Source organism: Copadichromis virginalis, linkage group LG22, assembly GCF_057382275.1.
Source record: "Copadichromis virginalis isolate Kocher_CV1m ecotype Utaka linkage group LG22, C_Virginalis_male_GT1.1, whole genome shotgun sequence".
NCBI lineage: Eukaryota > Metazoa > Chordata > Actinopteri > Cichliformes > Cichlidae > Copadichromis > Copadichromis virginalis.
In genome coordinates this window covers 3,645,546-3,667,092 of record NC_140638.1, presented here as the reverse complement: position 1 = coordinate 3,667,092, position 21,547 = coordinate 3,645,546, and the positions used below count along the sequence as shown (strand labels likewise).

The window sequence follows — 21,547 nt, the reverse complement described above, 5'->3', positions numbered from 1 at the left end:
CCTCAGATCAGAGGTTTGTTGATTGTAGCTTTAACTAACTTTATGAAAGATGAATAAAAACAAGCAGCACCGACTCTTTCAGTCCAAGTTTGCTGTCAGAGCAGCAGGTTTCAATAAATGACTGGGAAAATTCAGTCACTGAGGAGGGTTTTTTCTAAAGGTCAGCGCAGCACTTCCTTATTTAAAGGTAGTAAAATGAAATATAAAAACTGTAAAGCCGCTAGAAGATGAATGAAGGTAGAACTGATGTCTTTAAAAGACTCAACTTTAACTTCTCAAACACTGATCAGTCTGATTTTAGCCAATGAAATGACACACAGAATCCTTTAAACCAGCCTAATCCCCTTTAAGGCCTCCAGGAGGAGCCAACGAGTCACCAGAGAACCACCTCGGGTTCTAGCCTGGAGCAGCGAAGCAGGAGTGAACAAAACAAGAGGAGGTCACACGTGGGCCGTTTGTCTGTGTCGACTTTAACAGTTTAATAAGGTGGAAAACATTTAAGAAACTTAAAAAAGGCGCGTCTCACAGTTTTCACACAGTGACTCGTTCTAAAGGAACATTTCGCCCAATCTTTTTCAATATCTCTACTAATGTTTACAGTTAAAAGTTATTGTTAGGAGTTATATAATGTTGTGTGCAGTTGCATGCAAATTCTTGCAAAACATTCCCGTTTCTGTGGTCAGGTGAAAACTGCATGACTTCAGATTTCCTGAATATCCCACATTTGTCCTGTTACCAGGTGGAACTTGAGAAATCTCAGACAATTCAAGACTTAAAGAGTCTGAATATTATTTTTGTTACTTTGGAAAGCAATGCATCCACATGAGAACATCGAGTTTCTAACTTCTCTCAGCTACAGATTGAGGCACTGTTAGCTACTGTGCACACCAATGCATGTGTTGTCCTGTAACGTGCAGCTTCTGCCCAGTTAGTAAATGTTTAGTCTCAGTTATTCTTTTTGACACGGATGAAGTCAAGTTACAGAACTCGCACCTACAGCACGCAGAGGCGTTATAAGGAGGAGACACGGCTCTCAAACAATCCTAAACTGAAGGCTACTGGAGCTGCAGCGGTTAGCAGCGTTGCCTCACAGCAGGAAGGTTCCTTGTTTGAATCCCCTGGTCGGTTTGCAGGCGTGAGTTCACTCCAGCATGTTGGGTTAAACGCTCATTCTTTCAGTGTTTGGAGGAAACAGCTAGGAGGTTTTTTTTACTGCCCAAAGGTGTCGGCTAGATGTTTGTTGATGCTCTTTTTGTTGCTTTTTTGAAACCAGTGACCGAATAAAACAGCACTAATGTTGACTTTCTTATGATCAACACTTTTGATTACATTTAAATCTACAGTTTAAGCAGAGGTGGATGGGTTTATCTACTTTAGGATTTATCTGACCTTGTGTTGGGATCAAACTACAGCTGCTTGGAAAGATGTCCTGCTTTCTTCAAAAGGACTTGCTTGAATTGTATTGTGGATACATTAAGAGCAAACTAGCTCCTTTACCTCAAGTTTCACAGGATTTTTCGCCACAGGATGAGAATGTCAACAAAGGCTTTCTAGAAGCAAACACAGCCACTCAGCAGCTACGCTGAAACACCTCTGGACAATTATTTTAAAGCACTACCTTAAATACTTTTAACTTCACCGCTGACCAGGACATCAAAACTGCACTTACAGAAGCAACAGTCAAATCTAATCAAAGCAGCTCTACAGGTTTGACTTGAAATAGGCTTTTTTCTCCTGTAGGTTATTATTTTTTGTATTTAGAGAGTCCTCAGCTGAAAATCTACGAGTGCCACGTGTCTCTCTTATGTCTTACACAAATCCACAAAGCCTGCACAACTGCATATGATTTTTTGGTTTAAAGGTTAAAAATAAAAATTCAAAATCTGTAAACAGAGTTAATCTTTATGTTAACAAAAGAAAAGGGAAAAATACTGCTCAAAGTTTTTTTGTTTTAACGTGGAAAAGTTAACAAATTAAAAAAAGCTATTGTTGAGATCAACAGTGTAGCGCCCGTCACTGCTACTGTACACCACAGCCGTTCAAACTCTGATTACCAAATTATTTCAAGGCTATGAAATCAACAGCAGATCAATCACTAACACAAGTGTCACAAATATAAAGCAGCAGTTTACTGACCCAACACATTGTTCCCAACATTTATTTCAGATATTTTATACAGTTCCTTGTAGATTTTTTTAATGATTTTAAAAGTTTTTGTTAAGTTTCAGCTGCTAACGTGACTCCATCCATTGTTTGTATCTTCAAGGCATCTGAGGTTTAAACTACTATTGCTCAATCTGCTTCCTGCGATTATTAAAACCCTGTTTCCAGGTTAGCGAAGAGTGTTGCTCAAACATGTTAGTCATGTTACGGTGATGAAAACAAAGCGCCTATCCGTTCTAACACCACACCCACGTTAAGTCACTATGGCTGAAGGCACTGTTTAAATGCGTCTACCCTCCCCCCCTCAGTTCCCATCTGGGTTAATAATCTCCTCCTGGTCCACCTCCACCTTCTCCTATCCTCTTCTTCTTCTTGTCGTGGCGTCTACAACAGAACGCAGCGCTTTTTGGGTTTGGTGTCCGGAGGCTCCAGAGCTGCCAGGATGGCCTCGTCAAACACGTTCTTCAGTCCCCTCTAAATAAACAAAAACAACCCATTACTAAATAAATAAATAATAATTAATTAAAAAAAAAAAAAAATGAATTCAAATTTAAATTTCAAAATTCAAAATTCAATTCACATTTAAAAAGAAAGAAAATTCTACAAAGGAAACTAGAAATGAAAATAGACGACGTCGCCATCCTTTTAGACCGAGGTGGAGTTCTGCCACAGATCTCTGCATGCCTCAAATTTACTTGCAATAAAACAAAGTAAAATAACAAATACTTTTTTCTAATGACCGGAGCTCCTGTCCTCTCGCTGAATGTGCTAGGGGAGGCGGTTTCTGTCTAGCTCTACCAAAAAATACATAAAAATAAATAAAAGAATTTGACTAAATAACATGACCGTATGTAGAATAAGTAGATTAACATGTAGGAGGAAAGTCTTCTGTTTTTAACTAATCAATTACATTTAAGAAGACTTTTTTTAAAGCAGGTAAACACTTGTTCAAATACTAGTTTCAGTTCCTATTTAATACTCACAGGTAATTGTCTGATGATGATTTATTTTTAAAAGTGCTTTTTAAAAGCTGATTAGCAGTTGTAACCAGAATCATGCCTAGTACACGGAGCCACGTGGAAATGAGCCGTTTACAGTTTCACATCTGGACACAGACAGTTCTGTAGCTACACGTCGCCACGCTTATTAGACTTAACTGTGAAACTTCCTTTGACCTCATCAGTTTATCTTTTCAGACCTGAGCTCACATGGATACTAAAGGCCTGTTTCTCCCACTCAGACGACTATTTCTTTCTCCGTACCTGCGTCAGAGCCGAACACTCCACGTATTTGACGGCCTTCAGCTCACGAGCCAGTTTTTCTCCGCTCTCACAGCTCAGGGCTCGCTGTTTGTTCTTGGCCAACTTCTCCAGGGTGTTGCTGTCGTCTCTGAGATCCACCTGAGTCCCCACCAGCAGGAAGGGCGTCCGTGGGCAGTGGTGTGAAATCTCTGGCACCCACTGTGAAAAGACAAGGTCAAGGTCAGGCTTGATGGACTTTAAATGCAACTCCAACTGACCTGAACCCTCCTCTGTGTCCTTAAAGTTACACTGTGAACAAATTTAGATCTAAAACCAAGCTGATGGTGTTCTCAATTAATTTTTACTGAGAAGACAATAACTTGTCATAGTAAATAATTTGGTTTACAGATTATTCTGACAGCCCTTGTTTAAAAAGGTAAAATGTACATGTGTCAATCTTAATCTAGAAACAAAAAACACAGAGAGAGCTAAACAAACCTTCTCTCTGACGTTCTCGAAAGATGAAGGTGATACAACAGAGAAACAAACGAGGAAGACGTCAGTCTGAGGGTAGCTGAGGGGTCGCAGTCTGTCGTAATCCTCCTGACCTGCAGGGGGAGGCACGAGATGACAAAATTAAGCTAATAGAGATAAAAAAAACAAAACAAAGCTTCAGGCCCAGTTGAGGTGGGCTCCAGAACTGAGTCAATGCCCATATTAAAGTGTCCAACTTTGGACCACACATGAACATGCGCAGCGTGCTACAAAACAAAAACCTTCCACCCTCTTCACCATAACGACGCAGCGGGTATTTTCATTTAAACATATGGATACTGTAAAGGTTTAATCTTAGGAGTGTGGCTTGTTTATTTGACAGGTAAATGTGGAGCAGATCGCAGTCCACTCAGTCTCACCTCCACCAGCTAACATCTCACACTACCAAAAACTCTCACTCTCTGACTTCCTGTTTTACCAAAAGTGGTGGTGAGATGTAGCCAAAAATTAAGATTTCATGATGCATTTTTTTCCCCAGGAAGTTTTCATCATCTTTTTGACAGAAGAGGGTTAGCACATTGACTTAGTTTTATTTTTAGGTTTTGTAGTGCTTTTAACGCCACTAAAAAAACCTTTCTGTAAATATTAGGCAGTCACTGCTCGTGGGAGTGTGTTCGGTGTTCCTACAGTGAATTAACTGAAATGGTTTTAGATTTTTTTACCTGCAGTGTCAAACAGTCCCAGAGTGTACGGCTCTCCACCGATCATCACCGTCACGGCATAGTTGTCGAACACCTGGGGGACAAAGAGGGGAAAAGGTGAGAAAACAGAAGCCGGATGATATGACAGAGAGAGCAGAAAACAAAAAAAGGAAGTAAAGTGTAGACTGGAAGAAGACTTCTTGAGTTGTTAAATCGTTGAAAAAGGAAGTGCTTTCCTAGTGATTATGTTTGACAGACGTTCAGCACCGCTGTCATACAAATCAGACAACTCCAGTGTTGAATGTGCAAAGTTAAAAAGGCTAAAATATGAGCACATGATGCTCCATTAAGCAAATCTTTAAGTCATTAAACAGTGGATGAGCGCACCCATCAGCGGTTTCACACCTACAGTTTATTTCCTCCGGTCAGAATCAGTTCAGTTTCTAAACGTGTCAACTGAAAAAGAACAATTTATGTTGGGCGGCTAGTTGCTAGCCTGTGCACATCTATAGTACCTCATGCTTCACAGAATACAAAGAAATAACCGCACGTGACTACGGGAAGTTGTTTTTTTTTAGCTCAAACTTTCAACATCTACATGGTAATTGGGCCTGACTGAGCTCGTATCCTGTTCACACCACAAACGAACTGCTGAGTTCATTTGGAACCGCACAGAGACGTCCTCCAAAGGGTCTCGGTGCGGTTGTTTTGGTCCGCACTCGAGTGCGATTATATTTACATCTGCACAAACGAACTGCAGCAAGAGGGAAAATGAGAAAGTGATTTAAACTGACTAAACACCGCAGGCGTTCACCTCCATGAAACCGATCATTTCCAGTGTTGAGAACGTGTGAAGTGGATTTCTTAACATTGTGTGCTGTATCTAAGACCACTGTCTGGATCTGTATGATGTGATTCAGAGCTGTTATTCTCAAAATTGCCATCTTGGCCAGAGAAATCCAACCTACGTGCTGTTCAACCCTTCTTTTTGAGAGGTGCAGCTACTCGGCCTGGTGTAAAAGAAATCAGGATTATTGTGAACTGTGAATCATGCAAAGCTACTGCAGTAGGGTCCAATGATAAAGATATGGAACTGGAAATGGGTAAAACAGCTGCCCTTTAAATAGTTTATTGCATACATGATCTTTACCAAATTACATGAAATGATGGAAACTGAATATTGTTTTGTTGTTGTTCAGGTAAACAGACCTGCTGCATCTTGGTTCAGTCCTTCCTTTTATTTAATCACAGCCATACCTTCAGGCTGCTGCTGTGTACAATAAAACAGTCCAGTCCCAACACGCCTGCTAACCTTGGCTCGGCGGACGTGCGCTAAAGCAGGGAGTGTTCACGGTGATGACCTCATGCAGTATAAAACAAGGTACGGTCACAGTAGCTGACTGGAAATGCTTGTTGCCCGACGATCTTCATAGAGACATGTTTCATCAGCGAGTTTCAAGCTGCTCGACTGTTTCACAAAACAATCAGCATCATTTTGAACTATAACTGTAATGTTATTTAACACAATTATTCATTAACTTAAAAATACAGGCTCAGCTTTTAGTCTCGTCTTGGACTGAAAACCGTTTCGGTCACTTAAAGCAACAAGTCTTCACAAGGAGTTTACTTTAAATACTACTCAGATTGGAAACACTGCAAATGAAATGATTAAACAGGCAGAGCTGATTGACCTGCAGACCGTTGGGTGCACACCAGTGGGTGTTTGTGCTCGTGAAGCCCATCTTATTTGGGAGCTGCTGGTCACTGCTGGCCCACAGCCTCCATTGTGTCTGTTTGTGCAGACGGCTGTGAAGCGAGACCCTCGTGACAGCAGACTTGGAGGCATCAGAACAATTGGATGGTAGCCACAGGTCGAGGGAGAAACAGCTAAAGCAGACAGCCAAAAAACACTTTGGTCGCACGCCACCAAAAGTGAATCAGGCGAGATGAGTCAGCAGACGACAGCTTTTCTGGCACGCAAAACATTTTGGGACCCACCAGAGGTTCTGGTCTTCCATCAAAGTAAAATGTTTTTGTTTAATTGCTGAAACTTAACAGAAAGTTCAGTCAAATGACCGAGGATAGCAGGAAAACGCACTGACGTCTGGAAAAGTCACAGACTTTTCGCCTTAGTTATATGCAGACAAATCATGATTATGTGTAATCACGCTCAAAGATCCTGAGCCAGTAAGAAATCCCAGTTAACTGTTAACTGGTTTTACAGGATTTGGCATTAACACGACGGTTTACCATCTTTTTTTAACCCAATGCTAACCTAATGTCCAGAGAAGCTGCTGCTACAACTGTTCAAAATTTCTTCTACTTGTCTGTTTGTTGGTTGTTTATTTTTCTTCCGAGCACAGAGAGGCAGAATTGACCCGACGTTTGATAGACTGATGAAACAGTTCAGAGTGTGCGACACACACGCAGAGAAATGGACAAACAGAGACAGAAGTGCCCTTCAGGTCAAGTTTGGACAGAAACACTGAGTAACTGGCCCCTCCTCTCAAACATCCACCACACAGACAGAAGAAGAGACACAGGTTTGATGGTAAGAGCTTTGGATGGAGCTCAGACTACAGAAGCTGCTGGAAACAGATCACAGCAGACACAGTGGGGAAAGAAAGCGCTGTGCCGAACGGTGTCCCGACTGTGCTGTTACGATAACTGTATTTATATGCCGTTTCAGTTTCATACAGAGCCAAACAACAGCCTGAAATTAAACAATAAACACACTCCTTGTAAAATGTGACAGGTTTGACATCAGATTCCTGTAAGGTGACTTGTTGGTGAGGAATTACTTCCTGGAGAAGACTTACTCTCTCCTAATTTCTTACTGTGTGGCTTGTTTGTCAGCAGATTGACAGGAAACGATGCAGACACATAATACAGCACTGATGTATAGTTGCTCAACACACACACACACACACACACACATACGCACACACAGAGCAAACATGAAACAGAAAGCGTACAGGAGAATAAAGTGTTTTGTCTAAAACAAGACATTGCTCAACTTAATGCTGCATGATGACTAGTCTCAAAGATTAGGGTTCATTAAGTACGTTGGTGACATTAAGTAATAAGGCGGTGATTAACAACAGGAGAATGCAGGTAGGAACAGGATGTTGCACAGGAATAACAACAATGTGACAGTAAGCAATAAAAACAAAATAACACAGCTTTTGCTGAATCATGTTGGAGGTGTATAAAATCGTATTACTATTCACGGATGATAAAAAATAATAAGCATAAAAAGTTGCATTTATGAGGAAAGAAAGTAAAATTTTACAATAAAACTTTGTTCTTGATATCCTTTTTTACATTTATATGAAAGTATTTCCACTTCTGTCTTGAAAAGCACCTTTATTCTGAAAATATCACAGTAATTATAATCAGCATTTTGATAATAAAGTTAAGTCTTTAGTACTTATATATAGGTTTTCCTACATGTAGCGCTAATAAGGAAAAAAAGAGCTCTATGCTAACAGCAAAGAGCTACTATGCTAATGTTTTCATTAGTAGGAAGCCACAGACGAGCTGAAAACTACATACAGCTAATACGTTAAGATATGTTTTTACATTATTTTTTTCAGTGGGTAATAATAATAATAATAATAATAATAATAATAATAATAATAATGGATTGCATATATATAGCGATTTTCAAGGCACCCAAAGCGCTTTACAATGCCACTATTCATTCACACACTGGTGGAGGCAGCTACAGGTGTAGCCACAGCTGCCCTGGGGCAAACTGACAGAAGCGAGGCTGCCATATCGCGCCATCGGCCCCTCTGGCCAACACCAGTAGGCGGTAGGGTAAAGTGCCTTGCCCAAGGACACAACGACCAGGACAGAGAGCCCGGGGATCGAACTGGCGACCTTCCGGTTACAGATGCGCTTCCCAAACCCCTGTGGTGACCGTGTCCTGTTTGAGCCTAATAAAAGTGCTCAAACAGGACTGAGAAAACTAAGAAGAGCAGACAGAAAGCAAACAGTCCAGTCTCGGCAAACAGAGGTGGTCACGTGATGCCCTCACTTCTACTCTTGTTGACTGAGTTTAAGAAGAAGCAGAGCGCATTTTTAAATATGAAAGGGAAAGCTCATAACAACAATGTGGCATTTAAACAATGCATTTGAAATAAAGTAGTTGTACATAAACAAATAATAGATAGATAGTGACATGACCATTCCTGCATATACGAGGTACGCCAAACATACAGCCCGGGGAAGAACGAGCCTATTAAAGCAGCGGTCCCCAACCCGTGAGCCACGGACCGGTAAGGGTCTGTGAGACGTTTGGTACCGGGCCGCGAGAGTTGAGGCTCGGGGTGAAATTTATGGTTTTCAGGGTTTTTATCATTAACTCTCTTTCCCTAGGTATTTTCCCATTAAACTTTAATGCATTTAAAAGACCAAAGTACTTTCTGATCTTGATAAGGTTTTAGAATCATAAAGAGGTAAAATGGCAAATACTACTGTTGTTTAAGCTGCAAAACAGTCTAGATGTGAAGGTTGTGCTTTTATACGACAACAATAATCAGTAACAGCCGTATTAATACTGGAAAAAAAGTGCATTTTTTAACATTAAAAAAAAAAAAAGAAGATCTTGTTTTAGTAATTGGTGGCCGTCAAAAATCGTAATAAAAATTCAAACAGAATTGGTTGAACGACATTTGTACTGAAGAGTTAAAAATAGTGGAGTGGAAGCGAGGTGAGTGAGATGGACAGTCTGACAGGAAGAGAAAGATAAAAGTTGAGTCAGCACTGTTGCTTCCGCAATTCTCAAACAGTGCTGACTGCTGACAGACCAAGCAATGGCACCAACAGAAAACAGAAGACAATTACTCATCAGTTTGCAGTCCCTACTCACAGACCCTACCCATCATCAATTAGGAGGCATTTCAGATATTTCTAGCAGGGCTGCAGAGCCTGTCAACGCTCAGCAAGCCGTTTTCTGATGGCAACAAACCACAGAGTCAGAGAATGCCGGATCAGCTGAGCTGAGGCGCACATGGACCACATTTGTGTCACGCTGCAGAGCTTGCGAAGCTTCTTCCTCATCGTGCTGCTGCAGCGTGACGCAACACTTTTGAATAGTCACGAATCAAACAGGATGTCAGGAGACAAGCACACATTTCTAATCCTGCAGGTACAGACATGAAACCACCGACTGCACGCACCAAAAACGACACAAACGTGTACAAGAATCAGAACAAACAGCGAGCGCTAGAAAGTTTACAACTTCAGGAAATGACGTGCAAAAACTCTTGAAGGTGTGAAAAAGAACTTTTTACCAAAATATCATCCAGGTTCATGCTTGAGTGCAAAAGGGTGCTGCTACCAAGATACAATTCACTGTAACAAATTAAAAGAGGACAGCTTAATGAATGCAGTAGGAGCTTGGACCCAGTAGCAGGGTTTATAAGTCATCATTTAACAAGCGTATTGTAAAAACTTTTAAGCCCTTCATTTTTATATGCAACATTTAACTTGTAGCATTTTCTGTGTGTGAACTGTCACAACCTCTCTCTGCCTAATGGAGAAGCTGTAGCTCAGGAGGTTAGGAGTGGTTCATCTGTAATCGCAAAGTTCGATCTGCAATGCGTTCATTGCAGTAGCAGTGTGTGTGTGTGGTGGATAGAAAGCACTAAAGTATAAACAATAAGTGTTTGTATGAAAGGGCCATGTTGTATAAACAGAGCTGAAAAGCACTACATAAGAACCAGTCCACTTACCATTTATCAAGATGTCAGCTTAAATCTAAGGTGGAGCTTAATCAATATTTGGCTCTGTTGGCTCAGCAGTATGAGAAACAGACCTCGAAGTGTAACGTAGTGTCTCCTTTTCTAACATTTCTTACTCTCTATCAAGAACATTTAGTTTTTTTTTCACCGTGTTTTTATAGGTATAAAGAAAAGTCCAGCTTGATCATGTGTCAACCTTGAAAACTGTAACATCAGCACAAATTTAATTTAGGAACCATTTTTCAATAAAGATTAGAGGAAAGTGGGTCAACCAAGTTATTCCATGTAAAAATGTTTGATGACCATTACTGGTTTAAATCTATATTGAGAAAAATATTCCATGAAAGACAACTGACCTTATATCGCCTTTGGGCTTTTGGAGCCTTGACCTGACTTTTAAAAAAAATAATTGAAAAAAAAAAAAAAAAAAAAAAAAAAAAGCACTGTGCTGCTGAAAAATAGATATTTGCAAAATTCTGCCTAAATATGTATTTTACCTGGTTAATGTGTGTGTGTGTGTGGGGGGGGGGGGGGGGGGGGGGGGGTCTGCAGCACCACTGCAAGGGAGGCGGACGCACCTGAGCGGCACCCGCAATCACGCCTCGCCGCCTTAACGCCTGTGCCATCTATGCTGTTGTGTTGTTGTTGGTGTGTGTCGGGCTGTGAGCTGAAACGCTACAGCCGGCTGTATGCGTACAGCAACCGTGTGAGAAAAGTGGTCAATAAAGAGATGCTGAAAAGCGTGTTCATGCAAACATCGTCGGTCTGCCGTGACATGTTTACAACGGGACTTCTGCTCCTGAACTTTTGCGCACAGCGTCTGCAAATCAGGGCTGTATGAAGTCACTTTCATCTTTATGCAGGACTGTAAGCTGTCGTCTGTGGGGCGTGAGCGGTGTTTGTCTTTAAACATAGTTCGCGGTGGAGAACAGCTGCTGACATAATGTGGATCCGAAGATCCATAATTGGCCTGCCTGGGGTTGAAAGTCTCGATAAATCCATGGCGTTTCGGTGGGTACACCGGCTTCCGCGAGTGTGACGCTTATTTTGAGCGATGAAAAAATAATAAAATATAATTTTCTTTTTATATTTCAATATCACAATAATCTTCCAATTTAGAACTACAAGTTAAAAAAAGAACTAACATAAATAAAATACACTTCAGCAAAATACTTTAATTTATTTTCCCAAACCACGCGGAGCCGCACTAGAAGGACTAAAGAGCCGACCAATTGTTTAAGATATTTGAGAAAAATATATGTGATGTAATTTCAAGGTGCTGCTGACCGAAACAGTTATAATAACACTAGAAATGTTATTAGAAAACACTGGATTTATCTGGAGACCAAACATCACGTCTCATACAAACTTTGCCTACTATAAATGAACACAGTGAGACCAAATGCAAAAAGGAGGTTTGTTTCAGTATGAGTGTCTGAAAAGGTGTGTTTTATTGTTCCTTGAATCCACCTCACCTCTGCTTGAATGGCACGTGCATAGTTGATGCACATATAATAACTGAGGGCAAAGCTTGTGTGAGCACAGAAAATTTAAGGGGACATGGATGTGTGCACATGTTCATCATCGGATGAAGAAATTTACAGCACTCAGTCTTAAGTTGTCCTTACCAGACTGGTACAGGTAAGTATGATTGGTCTAGGTAAACTAAAGGGGACGGGTCTTTAACTTATCTGATGAAATTTCACATATTTTTGTATCAATTATGACCATTTGTTGACCAAACTTTAGTCGTAGCGTTCCACATGGTTCTGTGCTAGGACCAATATTTTTCTCATTATACATGTTTTCTATGTCACAGAAACACTGCACATATTTTGATTTATTTGGCAATGATACACAATTAGATCAGGAAACACATAAATTAGTAAACTACAGGCTTGTCTCAAACAATTCAATTCCTGGATGACCTGTAATTTTCTACTTCTACATTCAGACATATTTACACATAGAAAGCTTTGAAATGACTACTGAAGTCTGTTGATTTTATATTAAAAAAAAAGACATATTTATATGTGCTTCACATCAAGAAAGTTTCACATCACTAATTTGCCAATGCACTTCTTCTACAACTTCTCAACCACTACATGATGTTTTGCTGTGGAACACTACTAACAGACCTAGAGAAGTGAGAGTTACTGCTGCAGCACGTTTCATTTTGAATTTATCTGCACAAAATATTTGAAATGTTACAGTTACAAGCAAGCCGTTTGCTTATATATCGTTTTACACAGCATAATGAAAATAAAGGATGAACAAACAGCCTGACTACAATGACTTGATTCAAACTTGTTATTGATCAAAGTAAAGTTCATCCTGTTTTTTTATTAAAATGATACACTTGTACCGCAGTACATGCAATACGTTTATGTACATATAAATGAAATGTAATCTTCTTTGAAGGTGATGTGTGTTAACGCATTTTCAATAGAACTGATCCAAGCCCATCAAAAGCCATTAAAAAAAATTTCAGTATAAAATATAAGAGTCATAAACGACCCAACTTGGTACTTTCAGTTCTTAAAAGACTCCAGAGTTTTTTACAGTGTACTACTACCAAGTTTTGGTACCCATTCCCATCTTTTAAAAATAAAAGTGAAGCTGAAATATGAGTGACACTCTCTCACTGAACTGGAAAGGTATGTGCATGCTGTAAATACAGTGGCGTCGATACTGACGATACTTTTTTCAGAAACCTGTTTATGTAACCTACGTACAGCATTTACCCATCTATCAGTATCACTCCACAGGAAAGACCTGCACACTGGGTGTTACAAGGAATAAAGTGGCCCGTGCTGCTGCTGTGCGTCAGCTCTCTGTTATTTCAAGTATTATTACTTTGGGGAAGTGAAAAAGTTAATCGTGTTATTTAAGACTACTCACCGTAGGAACGTATTCAGAGGGAAACTTGTTTGTCGTGTATGAGATGAGCAGGCATGTCTTTCCCACTGCACCGTCACCCACCACCACACACTTTATAGTTTGCATCTGAGGAGGAGAAAAGTAGAAAACCTTCTTATTAAAACAAACACAATCTCCATCTGTGTGTTTGTTTCTTTATCCCTGAACTGATCCTAAAACCACAAGGAGCTAGCTACCAAACCTGGCACACAGGTACACCTTAGATCCCTGAGGTGTTCCTATGTATGTCATATATTTAAACGTCATCATGTTGCCTAGTAACCACCTACCAATGGGCTGATATGGCTCATTTATCGCATTTTTGCACCTTACAGAACCTTATAAAAAAATCACCATATCATTTTTATTTCACACAAAATTTTATTTTTATCCACAAAATTGAACTGTGCACTGATATAATGCACCTACAACACCTTATGAAAACACCTTCTTGTTTTAATTTCATGATTAAAAACACCACATTTAAATCCACAAAAGTTAGCATAGTAGCATAGTGAGCATATGCTGGTTAAGAAAAAAGGACATATCAGTAACTAAGTGTACAACAGATGTGAGACAGGGAAGTGGGGTCTCTGGAAGACTGCTGGAATGACAAAATAAGCCCCTGACAGACCTTAATCAGGTGTTTGTCCATAATGAAAGTAATTAGATATGTTATACATAATGGAAATCACCTGATGAGTGTTGCCTTTAAGACAAAAGCAACTTTTTGAGACAATCTGTACCAAGTCTAAAAGGATCTATGAGAATAATCTAAGGTTTAATCTACTTGAATCACTGAGAATGAAAGTATTAATAGGCTGTAGTTGTACTTCAGTCATTATCAAACTGAGCATCCGGTGCAACTGCTACATTTCAGGGGCTTTCCATAAGCGAGGTGATGCCCTGCTCTTGATTCTGCACCTCCCACCAATGCTTCATGTGCAGAAGGGTAACCATGGCAACATAACTGTATACAAACAAGCCTTGACAATATGAGACAAAAGATTTCAGTCATTACAGTCGATGCTTACGACACAATTTCCAGTTACTTTTAATTAAGTTTTAGTGCAAGCAGACACAGCTGCTCTGTAACAGGTTGATTTTATACAGAAGCAAATAAATGTGAGAAAACGACTTCTCCAACCACCCTCTTAATCAAATGATTTTTATCTACATGTAATTTCCACACAACTTTAGTATATCAAATGAAGTCATGTATAAATTTTAGCTTCATACTGTGAGTGTTTTCCAAGTTGCAGGCCCTCAAAGTAGACAACGGGCTATATTTTGTGTCGTTTCATCTGTATTATTTTTTCACCTTATCTTCAGGGCTAAAAAACACATTTAGGTGTTGTTAAAAACATCACTCAAATCAATCAAGTGTCCAAATCTCATGCCAAAATTTTGTTTGAGAATTGTTTTTCAACTTTGAGCACCAGTTTATAGGGATATATCACCAGCAAAATCTCACACAGTAATGCCAGTAGGCATTGTTACACTGGCTCTTTGGTCTGTTTTCTTATAACTCCCCTGGACAAAACCTACATGCATTTCTGGACAGCTTTAAGGGTCATATTAACATGCAAGATTTTCTATGTAGTTATGTTTTGATACTATGCTCAACTTGCCACTGTGTTGTGTCAAGTAAGAGGGCGAAGCATTAACTAATTTACTATGTATAGATGCTTATGGGTGATCAAAATGTAGATTAAATTACTTTTCCAAACACCTGCTCAGTTGCAGGTTTAAGAATTATTAAATGGTTTTTATGCCCTTTTTTCTCTGCCTGTTTGCATCAGGTGATATGAAAATGCAGAGTCAGTATGAGACTGGCTGATGGAAACACTGCCTGGTCTGTGGCGCGATGTTTACTACACAATGACTAGAGAACCTGTGACCTCTCTGATGCCGAGCAGCTCTCATACCCACTCTGCGGCTTCATTAAGAAGGACAATGGTTAGAGGGCTATGGCCTGCCACTTCATCACTGGCTCTTTGTTTGGGTAAATTTGCAGTGCCAGAATTCAGCTGAACTCTGATGAGTCAGAAACAAGGTGGCCAGTCATTTGCAGGCATGAAGACACCAGTTATGTCTGCAGAATTCATTTGTCAGCAAAACATAGTTTTGGGAAATTAGCGCTAGCTGAGTCTTTTCAATGCCCCTTTCTGCCCCAGTTGCATCCAGATAATTTTCATTACAGGGCTCATTTCTAAAACCCTAAGCATTTTAGCTTAGGGGTGGGCTGTAGCTCAGGCGGTAGAGCAGGTCATCTACTGATCAGAAGATTGGTGGCTTGATTACTGGCTTCCCCCTAGTCTACATGCCAAATATCCTTGGGCAAGATACTAACCGACGCATCCATTGGAGTGTGAATGTGCATGAATCTTAGATAGGCACTAACAGCTTAGAAAAGGTGCTTGTGTGAATTGGTGTGACTGGCCGAATGAATTTGTTGTAGAAAGCTCTTTGAGTGCTCAGATAGAGTAGAAAAGCGCTATATAAGAACGAGTCCATTTACCATTTAGCAGAGTTCAGTTGGACTACAAAGACCAGTGAAAGATAATGTACAATTAATATTTAGTATTCTATATATGTTGAAGGACATTCTCAAATCGTCTAAATACTAAACTACTTTGGATGTCAGTTTGCCTTAAGATGCAACTACTGCTACAACTTTCAATAGCTCAGTTTTCTTGGTTGCCCGTATTGATGTCCTTATTCAAGACTAGCGAAATACTTATTGTTGAAATATGTTAGTTTAAAAGACTTGCTGTTAGACTGAACTGCTGTATTCTTGTCAGTTTACTTTGCTTTTATGGGAAAACAGAAAATATGTTTTTATAGAAAAATAACATTTTTTATGTCTGAAGAAAACTTCAATTACACTTGAGGCCAACTCCAAAAATTAGCCAAATTCATTAGCTAACATCTTGTCAATCATAAGTCATTTGCCAATAACTGCAGTTTAACACTTAGATCCACCCATCACCTGTAATGCAGTGTTTCAACACACCAAGATGGTAAACGCAAGCTTGGGACGGGACTTTTACTAGAGTAGGATGTCACGACAGCTATGTCTTTTATCTATCTGTACTGTAATAATGGTTGTGGCTGGCCGACACATTTCTACTACTGTTTGTGAGTAAAAATATTTTGTTTTCATACTATTTGGTATTTGAATAATATCAACATTAGCAATACATCAGAAATAAAGCAATGGACTTGTGTTAAATATTTTGGGATATTTAAAATTTTTACCCCTGATTTATCACAAAGGTTCTGGATGGCGCTCATTTGTAGTGAGTGTAGGCCATCAACCTGCTGTTTACTACAGCTTTTAAAATGCCGGCTGTAAAGCGTCCACATCTATTTACTCAGGAGGAGGTTGTAAAGCTTTGTGAAAGTAGTCCGATATGAGTCGATGAGTCAGTGAATCTCACTTCTGACCAATGACAGCTATACTGAGGTGAGATTAACCTTTCTGCCGGTAAGCACTCCTGCGTTTGCCAGTGTTACCTGGTATTACTGAAAGCTTCTTTGAAATGGATCAGTTGTCAGACTCTAACACTAAGCAAATAGCCTCTCATACCATTTAAGAACATAATCAAGTTGTTTATCAGAGGAAAAGTGTTATTTATACACACTCAAGCCATTAGCTGACATAATATTAGCCTATATCCGGTAGTTGTTATAGGCGGCTCATTGTCAGCTGCCCAGAGATGGGACAGTTGGATGTGTGATCTGCTGACATGAATCATATAAATATGCCTGTCGACATACACATTCCTATGCTAGAGCCCTGACTTGAGTCCAGGAGATCAGGCTTTAGGTGAAGAGGATGAGATGGAGATAAGAGAGGAGAGAGCGTTAGTGGAGGGTGTAGAAGAAGGAGGAGAGGATGAGAAATGTATCATAATTGACACTTCACAGTAGTACTCAGGAATCTGGAACGTGCTAATAGAAATACAGTGGGATACAGAGAGTTATACATCTATTATATAATTTGGCACTCCCCCACTTAAAGTCACTTCTGACTCTAAAAATAAAATTACATTAAAAATAACAGCAGGAGCCAAAACAGCAACTTTGTGGCTTTAAAAATCTAAGCAGAATGCAAAATTAATGATGCTGGTTGCATCTGTCTTTTCTATACGGTCTATGGAAACAACAGACAGACAACAGCACCTGACATTGATAAATTTTATCATTTGTTCAGATAATTAGTCAATGCATCCCATAACAATACTAACAACTGGAGTTCACCAACTCAAATGAACGTGAGCAAGAATAAACCATGTAGATAATGGTTTATTTATGCTAAAAAACAAGATACTAGTATAGCTTTATATCCTACATATCTTTCCATCCCGTTGCCTCACCCGGCTGCAGCAGATGCAGAGTTTTTTCCTTCCCTATGTGGCCAAAGGGTTGCTCATAGGGGGTCATCTGATTGTTGGGATTTTCTCTGTATTCTCTGTATTATTGTAGGAGCTTTACCTTACAATATAAAGCGCCTTGAGGCAACTGTGTGATTTAATGCTATATAAAAAAAATTTGAACCTAATCGAATCGCCTTTAAAAGCTAAAATATCCAAAAATTTTAAAATGGTAACTTCAAGGAAAGCATAGTGTTTATAAGTTTTATATAAGACACTTTCAACTTTCGTTGTCAAATTTAAGATAGATTTTGTATGAGGTACTACCAACAGCAGTTTAATAACACCGACTCGTCAAATAGAAAAGTCAACAGAACCCTGAGCAAACACCGACAACTTCAACTTATTTATGGCAACTTTTTCAGCTGTAAATGGTTAAAAATCCATTCAAGTGTTGCTGCTTTTCACTCACTTCCGCATGTGAAGCTGTCCACTTACTTACAGTAAGATTTTAATCGCAGGCCTGCTACTTGTACAGTAACTGAGTACAGATTTCTTTATGTTTTAACGCCTAACGTCGCTACCTGCTGACAGTTTTTCACGGAAATAATCTGCTAAAAGTTTATCATTAAAAGTTTTACTTCTTCGAAGCTCGCTAACTGAGGCTAAGCTAACCTAAAGTTACATCCGCCCAGACCCCCACCCACAGCAAAATAACCTGCTTAGAAGTATTTTAACATAAAGATAATGACAAAAACAATCTTAAAAGACGCGTGTGTAAACTTTATAAATAAGAGGGTTAAACGTTGTAGTTTACCTCCCAAAAATATAAAAACAAAAAAACAACGTACCGGTAACTTTGGGCAGAGATTTAACAGCGAAGCTAGCTTAAAGTTAGCTCAAGGAAATCATTTGTTTTGACAACTACCGTATAGGAGAGTGAGCTGTCAGCTCACTAACAGCCAGTTTTAACTCCGGGAAGATGAGCCCAACACCTCCCGGTGATTTTTGTGGATATTTCAGTATTTACCACCGATAAATCGTTAACGTCACTTACAGCGCCTACCTTTTCAAGCCACAGCCGCTGGACTTGCTATAATGCGGTGCTACGTTCAGGTGCTTCCTGTAAACTACCCCTCCTCACCCGAGGCGGAAGGCGGAACTATGACCCATGTTATATTCAAGTTCCTCTGTTTTTATTACTCTTCATGTATAAAAGCGTTTGTTAATTCTAACTCGCTTTAATTTAGTTAACATCACAAAAATATATAAATTAAAAGTTATGGTACATGAGTTTTTATTCATTATTTATTTAGTTTTTATTTCCGGTTTTAATTTTAAAAAAATCAAGCTTTGTGTGGAAGGTATGTGAGAATTTTTATGGCTTAAAAATTACCACGTTCCTGTACTTAAACCAATCACTGTAAAATACAATCTTTATTAATCTTTCAGTCTTTCTTTTATTAGTCTTTTATTCTGTAATTGATTTAAAACAACACGGCCACAGGTAATAGGTAATGTATTTATTATTTAAAAAAAAAATCTTATTAAAATAACACTGTATTACATTATAGTTACATTACAGTGCAGGTGTAATGTAAATTCTTGTGCAATCACAAAAAACAGGCAGGCACTCAAAGGTCTGCTCGTTATGAAATTTACATCACTGAGAAATTTTGCATCTGTAAGAAATGCAAATTTTATATTTTTTAATTTTATATTTTTCTCAGAAAAATAGAAAAATTTGCTTAACATGATCAAACACCCAGTCAGGCCTTCACCTGTCCAAGCCTATGAGGGCATCATGCTCACCACATTGGTGGCTTTGCGCAGTGACATCGTCACAGCTTGGAAACATTTATACTCCCAGTGAGAGCATGAGTAGGAGTAAAGATTTTTAAAGTTTCATCGTTTCAAACTGTTGCAACATCTCTTTCATTAACATTGCAGTAAATGCCAACACGATCATAAACTTGTGTCTTTAATTTGGCTGTGGCAACAGGGGCACTTGCTAAAATGGTAGGAAACCTGGGAGGTCAGCATGGCCAAAACAGTGCAGCTAGTGCCTGCGGATGTGACGTCACTTTGTCTTTGTCGTCACTTTGTCTCCCTGCAACAACCAGGTGTAAATAGGTTCTTATATTCACCACCTGAGCTAGAGCACAAGCTTATTTCTAATCCTCTGCTCAGTTTTCAATTTTCAGAGCTTATATTCTACGGTCTTTAAACATTTTCTTTCTTCGAGATTTGTGGTTAAATTATGTCTCTTCTTTCTGTTATTATTCATTGTGTTTTTTGTCACTGATTTTTTAAAATACATGTCTAAAATAGAAAGTAAAACAGTTTTATCGTGATCAAACAAAACCAGGACAACAGAGAAGTGGTTTCACCCATTTTTGGTTGAGAAGAAAATGATTTAAAAGATAATCTAAAACAGTCCCTGGATGCACAATCAGAGGTCATCTTAGCATTAAAAGGTACAACATAGAGCCACATAATCGAATTTAAAACTGATATTTTAGGTTAACAGTAGAGATTCGCATTAATAACCTGGCTCCAGTTCAATAAAATGTAAAAACCACACATAGACTGACAGATTTTCCTCAGTGATCACCAGAGGGAGATAAAGTACACACTGAGGATACTTTTGTTTTTCTTTTTAGGGTCACTGCAATGCTCATTTTCAAGGGCCATTTTACACGTTTTAACACAACCAGAGAGCGTCCTGGTGTTCTCTGCTACTTCAGAAATCTCCATGGATTCATACACTCCACACTTGCTGACATTTCCATTTGAGCAACGAAAAAATTAGGAAAAGATTTCAAATTCAAGGCACCTTTAAAATGAGCAATTCAGCCTGTAACGTGCTACATTTTTTGTATCTGTTTAACAAAACATGTTAAATTTCATTGTATATGATTAGTATTAGCCACTGAATGCGCGCCCTGCTTGTTTAATCTATAGACAGCATGGATGTAACACTGTGAAATCGCTCATCGGTTAATGAAATCCTGTTTTGGAGTCTCATGCTGATAGTTTTTGCCTTCGTTATCTTTGCTAACAACTATACTTTATTTACAAAACAAAACTCCCTGATATAATATTTTATTCAATATGACCTGAAATGAGTGGCTAAGGCAGAAAATGATTATTTACTGCAGTAATAGAGCGAAGAGTCCAAACTTTTTTCCAATAGTCTTCTGTGCAAACAGATTTCTTTTTGCAACTAGAGGTGTTGCCCCCTGCTGGTCATTAAAAATGCCTTTAAAAAAGTTTAAAATAGATTTTAAACATTTATATGATACATTTTAAGTCATCCAAGAAATAACTAAGTATATTATAGTATACTATACAAGTTCTTACACCAATCCAATCTAATTTGTTTCCCTTGACCGCAGTGGAAAACAGCGTGAGGTCAGGGAAGAGCTGTTCTGCTGTGTCGAAATGATCAGACTCTGGTCGATAATGAGTTAGGAATTGGATGTGGACAGTTCATAAGCTTGTAAAAATAGCCATGTAGATGAGTATGAGTGAATATGCAAGCTGGTCCTCTGTATTATGTCTTTAATAGGGATAAATCTGTTTGTTTGGTTGGCCTGGTCAGCACTGATGTGCTGGAGGTGAAGGGAGACCTCGCCGAGGGAAAGGCTTGTCAACCTTCAGCGATAATGCAGCAGAAAATGAGATAATTACAATGCGAGGTGCTCCTCTATTACTCCGTCCCTCTGGATGGCCTCGCTGTTTTGCTCACTTCACATGCATTTCATTGCTTTTTGATCTCATCAGTGCTTTTTGGGGAAAAAAATCCTCTTTGTTGCTCCCTCATCTTTTTTTCTCATCTGCCCCCATTTCTCTCTCTCTCTCTCTCCTTCTGTATATATGTTTCTCTTAGTCGCTCA

At 39.1% G+C, this 21,547-nt stretch overlaps 1 protein-coding gene across 3 annotated transcripts; it reads right to left on the bottom strand.

The window, feature by feature from the left end:
* Positions 1–2,107: 2,107 nt before the first annotated feature.
* LOC146682444 (cell division control protein 42 homolog) lies at positions 2,108–18,792 on the bottom strand. Of its 3 annotated transcripts, none has more exons than XM_085447090.1 (6): positions 18,715–18,792; positions 13,252–13,356; positions 4,622–4,694; positions 3,903–4,012; positions 3,426–3,623; positions 2,108–2,637 (listed from the first exon to the last, which is right to left on the bottom strand). In XM_085447090.1, the coding sequence occupies exons 2-6, from the start codon at positions 13,354–13,356 to the stop codon at positions 2,548–2,550; spliced, it is 576 nt and encodes a 191-aa protein (XP_085303216.1). In that variant the 5' UTR covers positions 18,715–18,792; the 3' UTR covers positions 2,108–2,547. The 3 variants fall into 3 exon arrangements, with proteins under 3 accessions (XP_085303216.1, XP_085303218.1, XP_085303219.1); XM_085447092.1 differs by having other exon boundaries at positions 18,706–18,779; XM_085447093.1 differs by lacking the exon at positions 18,715–18,792 and adding an exon at positions 18,577–18,678.
* Between the last annotated feature and the right edge of the window lie 2,755 nt (positions 18,793–21,547).

What these genes read in the sequence shown, in the direction of transcription:
- LOC146682444 (XM_085447090.1), bottom strand. Translation starts at nt 13,356, where the DNA reads ATGCAAACTATAAAGTGTGTGGTGGTGGGTGACGGTGCAGTGGGAAAG. An exon ending in GGGACTGTTTGACACTGCAG is followed by an intron (nt 4,013 to 4,621) that starts GTAAAAAAATCT and finishes CTCCCCCTGCAG; the next exon opens with GTCAGGAGGATTACGACAGA. An exon ending in TCGAGAACGTCAGAGAGAAG is followed by an intron (nt 3,624 to 3,902) that starts GTTTGTTTAGCT and finishes GTCTTTTCACAG; the next exon opens with TGGGTGCCAGAGATTTCACA.